The sequence below is a fragment of the Coregonus lavaretus genome (genome assembly GCF_964263955.1).
Source record: "Coregonus lavaretus genome assembly, chromosome: 3".
Classification (NCBI taxonomy): domain Eukaryota; kingdom Metazoa; phylum Chordata; class Actinopteri; order Salmoniformes; family Salmonidae; genus Coregonus; species Coregonus lavaretus.
This window is the reverse complement of record NC_139990.1, coordinates 56,194,938-56,214,321: the sequence shown is the minus strand read 5'-3', so window position 1 is coordinate 56,214,321 and position 19,384 is coordinate 56,194,938. Positions and strand designations below refer to the sequence as shown.

Sequence of the window (19,384 nt, the reverse complement as noted above, 5' to 3'; positions counted from 1 at the left end):
TAAAAAAATATAAAAAAATAATTTGTAAATTGGTTGTCACACTGGCTATCATAAGGTGAATGCACCAATTTGTAAGTCGCTCTGGATAAGAGCGTCTGCTAAATGTCGTAAATGTAAATGTAATGTGTAGCCCAGTGAAAACATCTAAAAATGTCATGCATCTCATACCATCACACTTGGTTTGCATTAGAAATTCTGATTTGCATGTTCTTTCTATGTGTTAGCATAAGGTCTGAGGCCAGAAATGTCTCAATGTAAACAAACGATATACCATAATAACAAGTAAAATGTGGGAAACAGGATTTAAAAAATTGATGAATTGAAAGATTTATCCATTAAATTGTATATTTACCTTTGTGATAAAAAAAATGCACCAAGAGAAAGACATTATGAGTAGTATAATAAATCCAAAGATTAACCAGGTAGATTATACAAAAAGTTACAATAAATTATGAAAATCAACATTTGGATTAGAACATAAAATTCACTCTGTTAATATTTATTTTAATTAGTGTAATACAATTTGAGCTAAAATGTCAGATATTATCAATTAGTAATAATCAGCCCTGAATTCATTTGTGTATTGATAACAACCTGTTGTTCAATTCCCATCATTAGAAACATTTTATTAGAAGATAAAACAAAATCATAAAAAAGAACAGGACCAAGTAAACAATTAAGGACATAATTAATACAGGAAAGGATAGAAATTGTATATTTAGTTCAGGTTTATCAAAATGAGCACTGTATCTGAAAGAGAGCAAATACGTTGTATTTAGAAAGGCCTACAATGCACACATTTCCATTCCATGTCCAGGAGTTGAATTCAAATCCTTCCAGAAACTCTGAAATAATAATATTTTGTTCATATAATTGTTGATAACCAAAACGGCACCAGAACTTGTTCTTGTTCTTGTACTTTCTCTATTTTACACATTTGGCACTTACAACATTTTTACATAGAAATGTATATTTTTTTCATGCAGAATTTCATGAATTTAGTCTTTTTTTAAATGCAGTTAATTTGTACATTTACTTTTAAAAATGTGTTTTATAAAAATGGCTGTTCAAACATGTGTACGATTCTTAGATGTTACACATCGTTTTTGGGCAAACATTTTAATACATTGTTGCTGTTTTTATTGTCAGATACTGCGATTCAGATTACTGAAATACTTAGACTTTGTCTTAAAACTCTTATTCTGGTAGGCTATCCCTTATTGTGAATTTAAGTTTCATAAACATAACATCCGCGTTTAATTTGTTTTTTAAATCTACTTTTAGATTCTTCTTCATCCATACTTAATGCTTGATAGCTACCCAAACACTGTTGGATAATCAAACAACTTTGATCTTAATCGAATCTTTTCTACAACAGGACTAGCTTTTTGTAAAACATGTAGACTATTCGATTGCGAATTGTATGGTTTACTATTCACACTATATATTTCGCTGCATTGATTAGGGGTGCATCCTAGAGATTCAATCCCAAGCAACCACCAAGAGAGCAACACCTTTCATGTAAATTCCACATTCTTAAATTAAATAGATACCCAGGCCTACCTATTGCTGTCAAGGTCTAAAAAAGAAACTACACATCGAAAGAAACAAACACAGTCAACACACAACTGAACAATATTGAAGTATCTAATAATGACAAAGGCTTTTTTGTGGGGAGAAAAATAATAGAAAATATATTGCTGCCTATTTCCAATCGGCTACACACTACACATGACTGTACTAGGCTGTCTATCAATGTAATTAAATTAACACTAGATGGTACTACGCTGTTACCTATATCAACATGACTGCACTGAGTTCCTAGGGAGCAACACTCACTGTTCCAAGTTGGCGCTATTTGTACAGGCATCCAATCAGCCACGAGAGTAGAAGCAGGTGAGGCTGCGCCAACACCGGGAGAGGCAGAGGCATTATGGCTGGACACAGCACAGCTGGTAGCTGCAAACAGCTTAATACACATTAGACTAGTATCGATACAAACTACCCTCTCCATCTTTCCTCAGGAACTGATAGCCTATCCATCAGTAGCTATATTCTCGGCAATGGTGAACAATAGGTAAGCTAAACCTCTGCATATGTGTTCCCCACTTCTTCCTATGGCATAATGTTCTGCAACAAATTAACCATCAACGTTATGCACGTATGCTTTGGACCAGGCAACGCAGAGACTGGAGAGGGGGTCATATGAGCCAAAGCTAGATTCTGTTACAATAATGAAAAATATTAGATTTATTTCATATTCTTCCGGGTACTTATATGCTTTATAATCCATGCCATTAGCTAGCATCCAAACAGTTTGTTACCATGTGGACATTCTTACCTAAATTATATTTAAATTCATTAGGCTATACTTTCTAAAAGGCTATATCCCGAAGATGGAGATGGAGAGGCAATAGGCAAAACAGCTGCGAAACCAAAGACAGTGCAGGATGAAGATAGGCTAAAATTGCTTCTCCAATAGAAATCCCTGATCACACTTGTAGGCGATGTCATGGCGACCTTAGCTCGCTAAACTCATGCGTAGAAAGACGTTTAACGGTCGTCTCGCGCCGACATGCGCATGTGCAGACCGTCAATCAACGGCACTCCTTCGATATAAGGTTGTTTTTGACGAGAAATGAAAACCTGTCAGTGTGTCACTTCACGAGGTTGGAATAATGACATATTCATTTACTTAAGACATTGGGTCGAATCTAGGTTGTACCTTTAGATTTCGAGAAAATTAACAACTAAGGAATAATTTTGTACATCTTTCATTGACTTCGCAAACCCAGGTCTGTTTCGCAAGCGTTCCCGGGAGTCTTGCGATGTTGTGCCTCTGGGTTTAGAAACTCTATGGCGAAACTCTTCAGTCTCCAGTCGCTGAGCTGAGATATTAACCCTTGCCAGACCGCTACCTCCATTACTTGATTGAGGCCTTCCGACACCAGGAATAAATGGCGTTCATCCTTATTGAATTGTACAATATATTTTTTAAATAATGCATGGTCAATTTCCCTAGGTTACCCTTGGGGGATTAATTTATTATATGCTATAGTTGATATGAATGGGAAACGGTGGAATCTGTATATTTCATACAGTTCATACATTTACTTTCAGTTATCTTGGGCATTCAACAACTGGTTATGAAAGTGCACCCTCTTCAATGACGTCCCAAGTGCAGGAGGCTAATGTGTAGTCTAGATGCAAGACATTCTCGATGCATTCTGGGCCTATTTAATAAACATCCCTGCTCTTCTTCACATATATTCAGGGAGGTGACCTCGCAGGGGACAACCTCTAGTAAGTGCGTCACGGTCACCATGCCTCAGATTATTCTGAAATAAGAAACTGTTAAAATCATTATGAATGCGATACGTTTTTATATGGGGAGTGTAACTCAATCCAGTCCAATCCAATAAAAGCTGCTTTGTGTGAGTGTGTTTGAGAGTAGTGTGTGTGTGTGTGTGTGTGTGTGTGTGTGTGTGTTTCGGTTTCAGCTGTATGACAGGAGTTTTTTTTTTTTCAAGGCCACCATTGTTTTTAGTTCCACTAATGAGAATCCGATAGTATGCTACACTGAACTAAAATATAAATGCAACATGCAACAATTTCAAAGGTTTTACTGAATTACAGTTCATATAAGGAAAACATTTAATTGAAATAAATTCATTAGGCCCTAATCTATGGATTTCACATGACTGGGAATACAGATATGCATCTGTTGGTCACAGATACCTTTAAAAAAAAGGGTAGGGCCGTGGATCAGAAAACCAGTCAGTATCTGGTGTGAGCACCATTTGCCTCATGCAGCGCAACACATCTCCTTCATAGAGTTGATCAGGCTGTTGTTTGTGGCCTGTTGAATGTTGTCCCACTCCTCTTCAATGGCTGTGTGAAGTTGCTGGATATTGGTGGGAACTGGAACACGCTGTCATACACGTCAATCCAGAGCATCCCAAACACCAAACATGCTCAATGGGTGACATGTCTGGTGAGTATGCAGGCCATGGAAGAACTGGGAGATTTCAGTTACGACGCCGAACTGCAGTCAGGTCAAGACCCTGGTGAGGATGACGAGCACGCAGATGAGCTGGTTTCTGACAGTTTGTGCAGAAATTATTTGGTTGTGCAAACCCACAGTTTCATCAGCTGTCCAGGTGGCTGGTCTCAGACGATCCAGCTGATGAAGAAGCCGGATGTGGAGGTCCTGGGCTGGTGGTCTGCACGTGGTCTGCGGTTGTGAGGCCAGTTGGATGTACTGCCAAATTCTAAAAAAATGACATTAGTAGAGAAATGGTAGAGAAATTAACATTAACTTCTCTGGAAACAGCTCTGGTGGACATTCCTCAGTCAGCATGCCAATTGCACACTCCCTCAAAACTTGAGCTATCAGAGGCATTGTGTTGTGTGACAAAACTGCACATTTTAGAGTAGCCTTTTATTGGCCTCAGTACAAGGTGCACCTGTGTAATGATTCTGCTGTTTAATCAGCTTCTTGATATGCCACACCTGTCAGGTGGAGGAATTATCTTGGCAAAAGAGAAATGCTCACTAACAGGGATGTAAAGAAATTTGTGCCAAAAAATGTAGATTAATAATCTTTTTGTGCCTATGGAAAATTTCTGGGATCTTTTATTTCAGCTCATGAAACATGGGACCAACACTTTACACGTTGCGTTTATATTTTTGTTCAGTATGTTTGAGACTTAGTTATTCTACCATATGGTTTAAATAGATCAATTGTCCAATATTTAATTTCCCTTTCATTTGTTTCAACATAACGTTTTTAATATCCATAATCTGATTTATTGGGCACAATTGTGTATTTCAAAACTTGACGGACTAAAGATTTAAAACCTAAGATATAACCTCATTGAGCTCAACAGTTTAGCCAAGCGGTAGCCTCAGAGAACGACCAATAGTTTACACATGCACCAAAATAAAAGGTCCACAATCTTCATTTGATTCCAATTGCGCATTTCTTACCTTTATTTTAAATCGAATCAATCGTTCCCCGTTTCACTATCTCGACCTGCTAATGCATTGGAAGAGATCAACATGAGCCAGAGGAACCCTCGGCGTCCTCTGTTAACCCCCTAACGTTAATCCTTGCCTCCCTTCTATCAATGCCCGGGCCACTCACTTTGAATGGAAAACATTTCCTGATTATCACCATACATTATAAGGACCCCAATATCACTCGGAAAGGATCTCAGATTATCGGAAAGGGTTACAAGATTAGGCAATACAATCGACATTTGCGCAAAGACTATATGGATGTAGAGCCCATTTTACGCATGGTTTTCTCACAAAACTGTTTTAAAAAAAAGAGACATTCGATCTAAATATAATGTGTACAATCTGATTATTATATATTTATACTTTACATTGTAGTTTAAACAGTTAAATTGTAGTTTTCTACATTACTTAGAGTTGTTAATGTTGGTAGCAGCCTAATGATTTTTTGAGCAATGTGAACCTTGTTGGCACTCAAAAGCTAGACTGCAAAAAAGTGCTAAATGGTAGAAAATGGAATGAAACCCAATGAACTCGATAAAATTAAATGAGAGAGAGAGAGAGAGAGAGAGAGAGAGAGAGAGAGGCTCTCCGGTGGCCTCGGCATTTCTGGTTGAAAAGCGTTAAGAACTGAGAAGTACCAAGCACATTACCAATTATCCGTGGCTACTTTCACCTCATAACTGTGACTATACATGGGCTGATTATGTTTTACCCTCTGTCCTCACCTTTTATATCATGCACACAACACATACGGTTATAGCCTGAGTTGTCTGTTTCCAAATCCTCCTCAATCTTCCCAATAGGCGCTGGCTCAGTTGGATGCATTTATCCCCCAAATGATACCTGAGAAAATAACTACTTCGGTAACATCTGATACGGCTGCTGCCTGGTCATTCTGGTCTAATGTTCCACGCTGTGTTTGTGCTGAGCTCCTATTCCTCTCATATTCTGCATCTTCACAAACACAACTTGAAGGCGGGTTGAAGTGTGAGGTGGGGGCTGGGGTCCATCAGGGAATTCCTGCAGCAGTGTGGGCGTGTTTACATGGTATTGGGAGTATTTCTCCCCCAATCCCCTTCATAAAGAATTCCCCTAACCTTCGCCCTGGCCAACCTCTGTGTTTTGAACCCTCTGTCATGTTATTTATGACATAGTCTAATTATCGGGGTAATCGTTTTTATTTCGACAATTCGATTATAATATTTTATTAAACCCAGGTGTTATTACGCACGAATAGTCTTTATGCAGCCTGTTAAATGTGTACCATGCAAGGAACACATACGACTATCTGTGAGTTATTTCTGCTGACTTGATCTGTACATGGGTTTTGCTAAAATAATAACCTACGGTCGAGAACAGCACAGGAATGTCAGGTCATGCCTAAATGATCTATGCGTTCATGTTTTGTAGGTTCCTTTTACGCGTTAAGTATAGGGCCTATATTTAGGTCTATCTGTTGTTGGCTCATACATGTCAACACAGATTAGCTTTTAAGTAATACGGATTTCCATATTTAGTGATAAATAGCCTAAACTCACATTACCTGGTGAGTTTGAAGTTTCAACGTTTATTCGCCGCGCACATGATACAACAGGTGTAAAACAGTACAATGCAATTCTTACCTTGAGAGCTCTTTCCCAACAACGCAGTGATAATAATAATAATATAGATAATAATACAAATTAAAAGTCAGTTGAGAGTACCGTTGGCTTGTCTTTGTGAGACAACTGTGATACCTGTGAAAATAGGTTTCTGTCAAGCATTGTGGCTATGGTGCTCATAAATATATATTTTAGGAGTCTGACAAAGTAGTTAGGCTAATGACTTGTCCATCTCCGGAAAAACTGGACCCAACAGATTGGTTCATGTCAGCCACCATGTTTCAGACCTCGATCTAGATCCCTTATCTTAACTAGTTATTATTCTATCACATAAATCAACCCTGTGTCTAGTCTTCTCGCAGATATGTCACAGTCACAGAGACATTGATTTTGAACGGATAATAACGAAGTAGCCTAATTCAGTGCAATAGTTACCTTGGAGTTAAATGTGACCACAGTTTGTATTGATATATATATCATGACTTAAGGATATGCCTATATATTTAACATAACCACATTTCCACACATAAATTAGGCTACTCATTCAGTTTATTCTTGGCATGAAATGACAGCTCAAGCATTTGCGTGCCAAATACTTATGTTTTGAAACTTTTAATGGATAAATAAATGTGGCATAGGCCTACACAAATACGTTGATGTTTGGTTTGTGGAACGACGATTGGTTATCTCTGTCTCTGTGCTCTGAATGAACTATTCCCACGGGGGGTCAGTATGAAAAAATAAATAAATAATGTATGCACTAACTGTAAGTCGCTCTCGATAAGAGCGTCTGCTAAATGACTAAAATGTAAATGTAAATGTAAACTATTTTGCCTGGATTCGAAGAGGGGGGGAAATGGCATTGCTATACGGTATCCTTGGGACGTCCATACCCTAAACCCTAACCCTAATCTTAACCCCTACCCTTACCCCAACCCTAACCATAACCCTTACTAAACCCTTACCTTAACTCTTACCTTAACCATTTTACATTTCAACTTCAATTGGGTATGGACGTCCTAAGGATCCCGTATTGCACCGCCGAACCTAATAGTAGCCAGAAAGCATGTAAATTGACAGTCACGTGAACAGAGCAAGCGAAAACCATAGAAGAATATGCTGAAAATCTATGGCGGAACGTACGGTGGATCATGCACGCTAAAGTATGGTTGCTCGAATTAGAATATTCGACTGATGCAGAAGAATAAACAATATCAAGACCAGCAGGGCTTAAATCACCGAAGGTTGGAGCAGAAACTTGGCAGGGAAACATGGCCGAAGGTTATTCTATATTCTATGTATCTCTGCTTAGATTGTCTCTCTGCCGTCCCTCTTTCCTGGGAAAGGAGAAGGGACTGACTGTAGCCTCCGAGATGTTGTTGGGTATCTCTGTCCAATATGTTGTGTTATGTAGCATACCGCCCACGGCGTTTGCTATTTCTATATACTTGAGTTTTTTTGTGCGCTTTTTGCAGAGGTTCATGGGTGACAATGGACACCTGTCCTTTGCGTCAAATACAAAGTTATTTTCCACCCTTGTTGTTAGAAAATTAAAAGTGATGCTGGTGCAGGTGAAGGTTCATAGCTGATATATAAACACTTCAATATCGAAGTTGAAGTAGCCTATGATGGCGATTTATCAGATGCCTGCCCGCTTTGGAAAATAAATACTTTGCATATGAACTGTGGACATGACAGAATACATTTTAGAAGTGGAATAATTTGCCCAAATAAGTTTTACTGAAACGAATGGGAAATGATTTCATTGATGTTTTAACATTGTATTTTCAACTTGCTTTCAGGAGGGGTGGGCAAAAGTGGCGATAGAGGAGAGGAGCCCGGATCCTTGCAGCAACAGTCCATGCACGGCGCTGGCCACTGCAAGTGGTTCAATGTGCGGATGGGCTTCGGGTTTATATCCATGACTAGTCGTGGGGGAACTCCCGTAGATCCTGCTATGGATGTATTTGTTCACCAAGTAAGTTATGTTGAACCATCTATGGATACAAATAATCAGCCAATAGATAGTCAAGCTGAAACCTCATGTCTACACGAGCTGGATACAAATTGTCCCACTCCTATACAAGGTGACCACACAGTGCAGGCTATTGGATAGTTTGTATCTCTATCACATATCTCTGAGACACATGCACATTGTTGAGGGGCAGTGGTAACATCAGGAGTATCATAGATTCTGAGTCCTCATGAATGAGCTGTCATTTAGGATGTGTGTAGGCCTACAGGAAATATTTAACATTTGGAAAATTGTTATAGTAATATAGTTTTGCATTGTAAAAATGGTTGATTGATAGATGTTAATTGTCATGTTTTATAGACCCAGAAGACAGGAGGAAGGGCCTCTCTATAAGAGGGGGTTTTCTGAAGCCAAAGAAAAGATAGGTGGTGCATGCATGGTGGTGGTCATGTTCCAACTTCACAACCATGTTTTGGACATTATTTAACTCCTGTGTGGGCTTTAGACTGTGTATGTTATAGCGCTGGCTTCCTTCACCATCCTGTGCCATGTTGCGAGATTCTATTGACACTTTACAGCCCAATCAGAGCCAGAATTCCATCCAATACACAAACAAATTGCCACATTTTAGGTGTGCTTGATTTAGCTTGCCCAATCCCCGTCCCGTGCGGATCAGTTGGATCTTGTAATGCCAGGGTTGTGGGTTAGATTCCCACGGGACCAGTACGAAAATGTATGCACTTACTACTGTAAGTTGCTCTGGATAAGAGTGTCTGCTAAATGACTAAAATGTAAATGTAGTAGGATTTGCTTGGGCAGCATAGGCTTGGGGAGTGGTGTGGTGGGGGACATAGTGTATGATGCGATGAGAGACTGGCTGGAGTGGATCCTTGGTTATGACCGCCCATCAGTCCATCTCATCTCACTGTGTGTTTGGCAGGCTCCTCCTTCATTCCAGGGCTAGGCTAATACCAGTCTTTGTTTCTTCCTCTTCCTGGTTGGTTTTTTTCCCTCAAAAGAAAATAAAAAATTGCTACCTACTTGTGTTCACATGACTTCCTCCTTACAGTGAGTCATCTATTGATAGAGGGACTGAAACTAGAGTAGACTGATTTCTATGGCCAGCTGATGAAATGCATATGACGACAGTGCAGCTAACTGCTAACCGACACTGTTGGAGCAATACAGTTGCAGTATGTTACAGTTGAACCACTGTCTCCATGGGCTTTCGAGACTCTGCAATTACAATTCATTTTAACTGGGTACATGAGACTGATTTCTGGGAATGTTTCACAAATTTACGTGGATTTATATACTGTAGGTTCCCTTGCATAGCTTGAATGTAACTAACAAATGAGTAACAAGATGCCTCTGTAGAGAGGACTGTGGAGAGACCACATATGGATTTGTAGAATGTCCTGAAGTACTGCTTCAAGTGGGGGAATTGCTCTCTTTAAACTGGGAATTTGTTGTAATCTGTTGACAATGAAACATTTGAAGCTCAACAAATGCTTGTGGTATATTCAGGAGTTAAACTAGCTGAGGCCTGACCCAGCCTGAACTCTAGGGTTTTGTCATTTTTTCAACATGTCTGTCCTCTCCAACCTTCTCATTCATATCACGTTTCTCTCAATCAAGCCGTCCAGTGGCAAAAGCTTCCTCCACTATTGGAAGAGCTATTAAATAGACACTGTGCTGTATATACCCCGCACCCCTTCCTCTTTCTCATGTCCCTCCTTTCTCCTTGATCTCTTTTTCTGTCTTTCCCTTCTCTTCTATGCCCTTTTTAATTCCCACATTCTCCAGGCCGACTTACACCCTCCCCCAATCGAAAACAGGCAAAATGGCTGCTCTGCTGGGTTGGTCTGTGGTAGCCCAGAGTTTAGGTGGCTCCAGCAGGGCTAACAGAGAGCTGGGCTGGGCTGAGGGCTGATGGCTCAGATATGTCAGGAGGAGGACGACGTGTCTGGAGCAGAGAATCCCATTCCCTTTGGGAGCATGAACCTACACTGCTCAAAAAAATAAAGGGAACACTAAAATAACACATCCTAGATCTGAATGAATGAAATAATCTTATGAAATACTTTTTTCTTTACATAGTTGAATGTGCTGACAACAAAATCACGCAAAAATTATCAATGGAAATCAAATGTATCAACCCATGGAGGTCTGGATTTGGAGTCACCCTCAAAATTAAAGTGGAAAACCACACTACAGGCTGATTCAACTTTGATGTAATGTCCTTAAAACAAGTCAAAATGAGGCTCAGTAGTGTGTGTGGCCTCCACGTGCCTGTATGACCTCCCTACAACGCCTGGGCATGCTCCTGATGAGGTGGCGGATGGTCTCCTGAGGGATCTCCTCCCAGACCTGGACTAAAGCATCCGCCAACTCCTGGACAGTCTGTGGTGCAACGTGGCGTTGGTGGATGGAGCGAGACATGATGTCCCAGATGTGCTCAATTGGATTCAGGTCTGGGGAACAGGCGGGCCAGTCCATAGCATCAATGCCTTCCTCTTGCAGGAACTGCTGACACACTCCAGCCACATGAGGTCTAGCATTGTCTTGCATTAGGAGGAACGCAGGGCCAACCGCACCAGCATATGGTCTCACAAGGGGTCTGAGGATCTCATCTCGGTACCTAATGGCAGTCAGGCTACCTCTGGCGAGCACATGGAGGGCTGTGCGGCCCCCCAAAGAAATGACACCCCACACCATGACTGACCCACCGTCAAACCGGTCATGCTGGAGGATGTTGCAGGCAGCAGAACATTCTCCACGGCGTCTCCAGACTCTGTCACGTCTGTCACGTGCTCAGTGTGAACCTGCTTTCATCTGTGAAGAGCACAGGGCGCCAGTGGCGAATTTGCCAATCTTGGTGTTCTCTGGCAAATGCCAAACGTCCTGCACGGTGTTGGGCTGTAAGCACAACCCCCACCTGTGGACGTCGGGCCCTCATACCACCCTCATGGAGTCTGTTTCTGACCGTTTGAGCAGACACATGCACATTTGTGGCCTGCTGGAGGTCATTTTGCAGGGCTCTGGCAGTGCTCCTCCTGCTCCTCCTTGCACAAAGGCGGAGGTAGCAGTCCTGCTGCTGGGTTGTTGCCCTCCTACGGCCTCCTCCACGTCTCCTGATGTACTGGCCTGTCTCCTGGTAGCGCCTCCATGCTCTGGACACTACGCTGACAGACACAGCAAACCTTTTTTTTTTTCTTTTTTTTTTGTCATTTAGCAGACGCTCTTATCCAGAGCGACTTACAGTTAGTGAATACTTTTTTATTTAAATTTTTTATTTTATATACTGGCCCCCCATGGGAATCGAACCCACAACCCTGGCGTTGCAAACGCCATGCTCTATCAACTGAGCTACATCCCTGCCGGCCATTACCTCCCCTACCCTGGACAACGCTGGACCAATTGTGCGCCGCCCATGAGTCTCCCGGTCGCAGCCGGCTGCGACAGAGCCTGGATTTGAACCAGGATCTCTAGTGGCACAGTTAGCACTGCGATGCAGTGCCTTAGACCACTGCGCCACTCAGGAGCAAACCTTCTTGCCACAGCTCGCATTGATGTGCCATCCTGGATGAGCTGCACTACCTGAGCCACTTGTGTGGGTTGTAGACTCCGTCTCATGCTACCACTAGAGTGAAAGCACCGCCAGCATTCAAAAGTGACCAAAACATCAGCCAGGAAGCATAGGAACTGAGAAGTGGTCTGTGGTCACCAACTGCAAAACCAGTCCTTTATTGGGGGTGTCTTGCTAATTGCCTATAATTTCCACCTGTTGTCTATTCCATTTGCACAACAGCATGTGCAATGTATTGTCAATCAGTGTTGCTTCCTAAGTGAACAGTTTGATTTCACAGAAGTGTGATTGACTTGGAGTTACATTGTGTTGTTTAAGTGTTCCCTTTATTTTTTTGAGCAGTGTATATGCTTTGACTTCTGTTGAAACTCAAATCAGTGACTGCGAGTGACTAGTAGAAATATGGGCTAGATGAGTTTTGTTGGCCTCTGTAAAGATGAACTAGGGTTAAGTTTAGTTGCATGTTGTTTCATCAGGATTCATGTTATTCCGCAATAATTTACGTTACTGTAAACATAACTTTCACAGAAGTCAAATAATGTTTGTTTTAATCAGTGGTATCCCCTTTGTGTATTAGAAAAAGTTATTATGTATTGTGAACTGGAGATAAATTGGCTTAATTAATGCTGTTGTTGAGGTAACAGTAGCTGTAAATGCATGAATTAATTTTGTAAACATTTATTTTGGGCAAGATCAATGAAAATGTAATTAGATGTAAAAGTTAATAGTAAAAGTTGTTTCAAAAAAGTTGTTTAAGAAAAGGAATACATCTCTAATTGAGAGATTATTAGGATATTATTTGAATATATTCAAAACCTAAATTATCTGTGTAATAGTATTACCATTTATATACTGTTTATATACTATATATGCCTACTATTTACATTTTTATAATAAAATAATTGTGAAATAGTATTTGCTATTTGGAAATTGTGTTTTTCTTTGATGGATGAAATTTATTTTTAAAAACTCATGAACCTCAAACAAGCAATGATTATTATTTGACACATGAATAGATCATACATACAATTATGTTTCTAACAAATAAGGAAAGGGAACCAACTGTTTTAAAGTTTCACAAACAGTAAGATATGATTTAGTTTTTTATACATATTTTATACCTGTAAAAAGTATGATTTTGTATTTTATAATGGGATAAGAGTGATGATAATAGTAGGAATTATAATATATTTGTTATTGCAAGTTTATATTCAACAAATGCATTTTTTACACCAAAATCCTTTGTTTCACTTGCCATTAAATAATTGTAGAAACATTTTGTGATCTATATTAACAACTGAATGCCTAAGATTCCGATGACTGAGTTCACAGATCATCATGTAAGACTAAAACGGACCTTTTCTTACTGGCACTGACTTTGCTGATAGCTGCTTTATTGAGGAAAGTTTTACATTTTAGTCATTTAACAGACGCTCTTATCCAGAGCGACTTACAGTTAGTGAGTGCTTACATTTTTTTTTTTCATACTGGCCCCCCCGTGGGAATCGAACCCACAACCCTGGCGTTGCAAGCGCCATGCTCTACCAACTGAGCTACACGGGGCTACATTTTACTTACTACGAATGTGAGATGTGGTTTTCGTACCTAGCTACGTTAAGATGAATGCATTAAGTGTAAGTTGCTCTGGATAAGAGCGTCTGCTAAAATACTAAAATGTAAATGTTACACCAACATTACCTCGTTTTCTACTTCTTATTAACAATATCCTGCTCAAAGGACAGCTATTCCCTGTCCTGTGGCTCTGTGGGTCTGTGTAAAGATAAAAAATTCCCTCAAAGAAGTGAAGAGATTGTGGGTCTATTCTGGAAAGTGTGGTGTTCTGCTGTAGTGTGCTAAGGTCAATCTGAATCATTTGGTATAGTAAGTGAATCAATGTGCTCAGTCCACAGCGACAGACCCAGGGAATGGCAGGGAGCAAGTGACTGTAGGGATCAGCCATTAGGACGGCTATGTCAGTCTTTACCATACAAGTAATCTTCAAGCACATATTTGGATACATGGTAGCAAGTTATCAAATGTGATGTAGATGGATGAATATGAGATTGATTGAGACCTAGGTGGAGAGGTGGGTTGATTTAGTTTTGCTGCATGTGACTAGACCATGAGATCCCTGTGTAACCTGTGTCCTCTTCTCCCTATCCGGCCCCTGTCCTATCCTCCTTCTATCCCAGAGCAAACTGCACATGGAGGGCTTCCGCAGCCTGCGGGAGGGAGAGCCACTAGAGTTCACCTTCCAGAGGTCCCCCAGGGGCCTGGAGTCTGTACGGGTCACGGGCCCCGAGGGAGGCCCCTGCTCGGGCAGTGAGTGGAGGCAGAAACCCAAGCCCCCGGCCCCACCGCAGAAATGGAAGTCAAAGGGAGGCCGGTGAGTGGACCATAGAAATAGAATTACTAGAACAGACTTTCCTTTCAATTCAATGTTCTGTTATGGGTGAAAATGGAATGATTAAGACCTGCTACAGCAGGAAGGGAATTGAGACTGAGACTGGCAACAGAACAGACATTGATGTTGAAGGGAATGGGGTAGTACTGCGGTGATCATTAGTGGTGTATTTGTGTGTGTCTGTGTGTTTGTGTGTGCATACTTGCATGTGTGTGTGCCTGTGCCTGTATGTGTGCATTGATGTAATCTATTTTGCAGGAGCTGCATGTTTGTATTTACCTGTGTATGATTCAGAGGTTCTGTGTGGATTATACCTGCTGCATTATTTACACTATGTAATAGGTAAACATTTGTAGGGGTTCTGTTGCATGGTGTTCCTCTAGAGGTCAAATGTACTGTATGATGAGTTTAGTATTAGTAATGAATGTGATTGTGCTGGACCTTTCCTGTGTGGGGCTGCATTTCCACCCAAACTGTTATTCTATAGGGCTCCAGTTGCCATGGTTTTACGGCAATATTGTATGACGTCGGTCTAGTCGGTCTAAGTGCTACTATTTCTGTGATGGTTGGTTTTGAGGCTCTACTGCTGGCTGCTATTTGCTTTGAATACAGATTTGTCCTTCACTCCACTGACATGGATTGGTGATAGGAACAGCTGTTTTAACAGCTGTTTCCCAACCAGATGCAATGTTGTAATGTATAGCAAATATCACTTTAGACTGAAGAGGAATTCTCAGAAACAGGCATTCTATTTTATACAGAATTGCTTTTTACTGATCATGTTAGGTGATGTTATATTGCATCATGTTGTGTTATGGTGGATACTAATTGTATGTACTGAGTTAGGCCTATGCTACATCAATTATGAAATTTATATAACAATGTATACTCATAATAAAGAGTATACAACCTCTTTTTTGTGTAGACATTTCATCCTAATTTCCCTCCCCATTGTTATAATGTCAGAGGGATCTTTCTTCAAAGGCAGGAATAGAAATATGTTGAGGTCAGTGTGTGTTGACCTCTAACCCCTGACCTTTCTGGGTCAGTAAAACAGCTGCTGGTTAGATCCAAGTAGGCAGGTTAAAAACATTTATAAACACTACATTCCCTTTAGTAACATCACCACCATTTATATTTTTTATTTAATGGATTGATGTATTACAGTGTTACACAGTTAAACTCTTGGCTCCCTGATCTTATAAACATTGACAATATTTGAACATTTTGGAATGTACAAATAAATTGTGCCAACACGTTTCTCTTCACTTGAGTTATTGGTTGACTTGAAAGTCAAACCTCAGCTGATTTGTTGTTCTGTGCAAGTATTAGAAATTATGCAAACATAAAAGTTGTGGGAACTATGTAACCATGTGTCTAAACAGTGCCTGCCTATGTGATTGATATGTTATAAAAACATAGATTCTGCAACACTTGTGAAACCTTGACTACTAGCATGGCAGTTTGTCTTGTGAAAACTGGTTATTCGCTCTTACCAGCTAGAATGGGAGTCTATGTGGTGGGGGTTGGGGAGTGGAGGAGGGGGTATTGGTAGGTAGCCTCCCAAGTAAGCGAACTAGCGTGGATGAAACCTAAATTCCAATGCCTTTCCCCCTCTCCTTCCCTCCCCTCTCCTCTCCTGTCCCCCCTCGCATGTTCTAATTGAAGATACCACCGAGAGGGACCCCCTGCAAACCTCCAGCTCAGTCATGAGAAACACTTTGTTTCCACCTGAAAGAGTTAAAACTGCAATATGTAACTTTTTGTGTGACCGACCTGAAATGTAGCCTTATAACATCTGACTGCAAGTTAATAATGTCATAATGATCCTATCTAATTATGATGTGATATCTAATGATCAGGTCTATTGCTAATTAATTGGTATGATTTACTCTTATATTAACCAGTTAATTGAATAGCTTCCTTTTTGAGCCAGTAAAACAGACCATGTGACAGGCCTTTGTTCCCTGTGTGGAGTCCTGCTTTGTTTTGCCCTGTCATCAATGTTTCGCATTGTCATTGTTTCCGCCCGTGAGCAGCTTCTTGGTTATTTATTGCAGGTCTTAGGCCTGAGTTGTTGACATACTGCATTTCTATAGACATTTGGCAGTAAGCTATACATATCAGCACGTGGGCAACTTTGTTATTAAAGTGCATTTTATCAGGGAAAATAACAAGCTATTTTTCTATTTGTTTGATTTGTCTTCTCTTGATGAGAACATATATGAGAAGTATTGTATTTGCATTTGTCGCTTTAGCTGTTTTCTGTTAAAGGTTCAGTATTGGTGTATTCTATGGTGTATTTTATGTGTATTCTATGTGAGATGCTGCCATCTAAAGGATACATTTGGACCAACAGATTTTGGGAAAATATCATTCAACCAATCTAGTAAGCATGTTATAACTGGATTTGTACCATAATGCATTACATTCTAGAGAAAATGTAATGATATCCCATATAAGAAGTTCTAGGTATTATTATTTTATTTCAGAATGTGGTCCTCTGTAGCTCAGCTGGTAGAGCACGGCGCTTGTAACGCCAAGGTAGTGGGTTCGATCCCCGGGACCACCCATACACAAAATGTATGCACGCATGACTGTAAGTCGCTTTGGATAAAAGCGTCTGCTAAATGGAATATTATTATTATTATTATTATAGAATAAATATGCACTTTAAGCCCTGAAGTTGAAAGAAACTGCTTGTTTGTGAATTGGAATGTGACAAGAATCTCCTCTCTCTGTGTCTCAGATGCTATAACTGTGGAGGACTAGACCACCATGCCAAAGAGTGTGGCCTGCCGCCCCAGCCAAAGAAGTGCCACTACTGCCAAAGCGCGATGCACATGGTGGCCCACTGTCCTCACCGCCCCCCCGGCCCCTTATCTCCCGGCCAGGCCGCAGCCACTCAGGGAAGGCACACTACTGTGGACCAGTACCCCCCTACCTCCTCCACCACCTCCTACAGCCCCAGTCTCAGGCATGGAAACAGGCACTCCCAGCCCTCTCAGGACAGTTCCTCCCCCCTCAGCAAGTCCTCCAGCAAGTCCTCCAGCTCTCCGGAAGACCTGGCACAGTACCTGGGGAGATCTGGAGGGCACCACAGGTGGAAACAATCCTGATCCACAGCCATCATTGACGGATGCCACCTCTTAGTATTACCTCTGGTCCAATAAAACCACCTTCCTTCAGTCTGATCAGTCTCCTCCTCACACAGACACATCCTTAGCTATCTCCTGAGCAACCTCAAGCAGATCCACATTTCTAACCAAATGGACAGTCAAGTATCTATTTTACTTCCCCAATCCCTCCCCGACTCTCCCTCTACCAAACTGTGTAAATCTTAGCTACCTCCTGGGCCAACTCAATCCATCTCCACATAGATAGACCTATAATCTTAGCTACCTCCTGGGCCAACTCAATCCATCTCCACATAGATAGATCTATAATCTTAGCTACCTCCTGGGCCAACTCAATCCATCTCCCCTACCAAGCTGTACCATGATAGCACCATTGGATCCAAGGGTAAAGCTTCAGCCTCATCTACCTCAGACTGGTAGCACAAGGATGGTCAGTCACTCTTGTGTTTCCATCGCTGAGTCAGATCAAAGTCATGGACATCCGCTCTATTATCTGTTGCAATAAGAAGACAACTGGGAATGAGACTGACACACAAACAACCAAAGCAATCTTTTTCTTTCTTTTTTGATCATTTTCCTCATCTGAACTCTATTGTCCCAAAGCTCAGTCTACTCAAATTCACCATTCACCTGGATTCACCATTCACGTGATCCAACAGGAAGTATTTCTCAGATCTTTCTCTATTTTGGAGAACTACACAGGGCGGTAATGAGCCTTTGTTTTCTCTGTGCATTTTTCATCGGTCGCCAAAGACACCCAAACATACCTATTAGGCTCGGTTTGCCGGACACAGATTAAGTCTAGTCTTAGACTAAAACGCCCTTTCAATGGAGAATCGTGATAAGTCATTGAACGTGCTTTTTAGTCCAGGACTAGACTAGATCTGTGTCTGGGAAACTGTTTCTGACTAAACCAATGCTAATATGATAATTTGTCTGTTCAGGGCAATGAAGAAGTAGCATAAAGTGCCTCCTCATATGGCCTCATTCATCCTCATCAATAAGAATACTGAATGTAAATATTAAGATGTATGTTGAATGCATTTATAAGGACACATGGTTTATGTTTTTTTAACTTTACTCACACAACATCAAGACCATACAGTACTCACTCTCCCACAGGGTACGGCTACACTGACTGACTGTGAAAGGTGTCAGCGGAGCAGTCACTTCTTAATGTGTGTTGACAAATCAAACTTAATCTAATCAAATGACCTTAGTAGGAAGTGTAAGATGACAAATAATCAATGAGGTGAAATGTTTGCCTTCAATCCTTTGATTACTGTGTGACTGAAGGGCATAATACTGCATGAAACAAAGCACTGGGGCCTCCCAAGTGGCGCAGCGGTCTAACTAACGCTTTGAACAAACCGACTGTGTTATTGCGTTTTGGTACACCAGAAGTACATTCATTTCCAATGGAACGCTGCGTTTGCCTTGCAGCATTGCGTTGCAGAGGCAGTTGCAGTGCGTTCTGTGTGGTGCATACGTTGGATTTATCGAACATATGCGTCAAACTGTATGCGTAAACGGGTTGACAGAAATGGTAGCAGAAGGTGAATGTTGAACTTTTGTTGCACACATATCTAGATGATGCTGCATACTATTTTGCACAATGACGCAGTAGGTGTGTTCAAAGCGTAAGGCACTGCATCG

The 19,384-nt window shown here is 41.0% G+C and overlaps 1 protein-coding gene across 1 annotated transcript; it reads left to right on the top strand.

Annotated features, from left to right (window-relative positions):
* Window positions 1-2,063: 2,063 nt before the first annotated feature.
* On the top strand, window positions 2,064-17,710 carry LOC311108134 (protein lin-28 homolog A-like; the record flags this gene model as incomplete). Its single annotated transcript, XM_084150768.1, has 5 exons — window positions 2,064-2,077; window positions 3,275-3,303; window positions 8,426-8,601; window positions 14,380-14,573; window positions 17,341-17,710. 5 exons carry the CDS (start codon window positions 2,064-2,066, stop codon window positions 17,708-17,710), a joined length of 783 nt encoding a protein of 260 aa, XP_084006894.1.
* Between the last annotated feature and the right edge of the window lie 1,674 nt (window positions 17,711-19,384).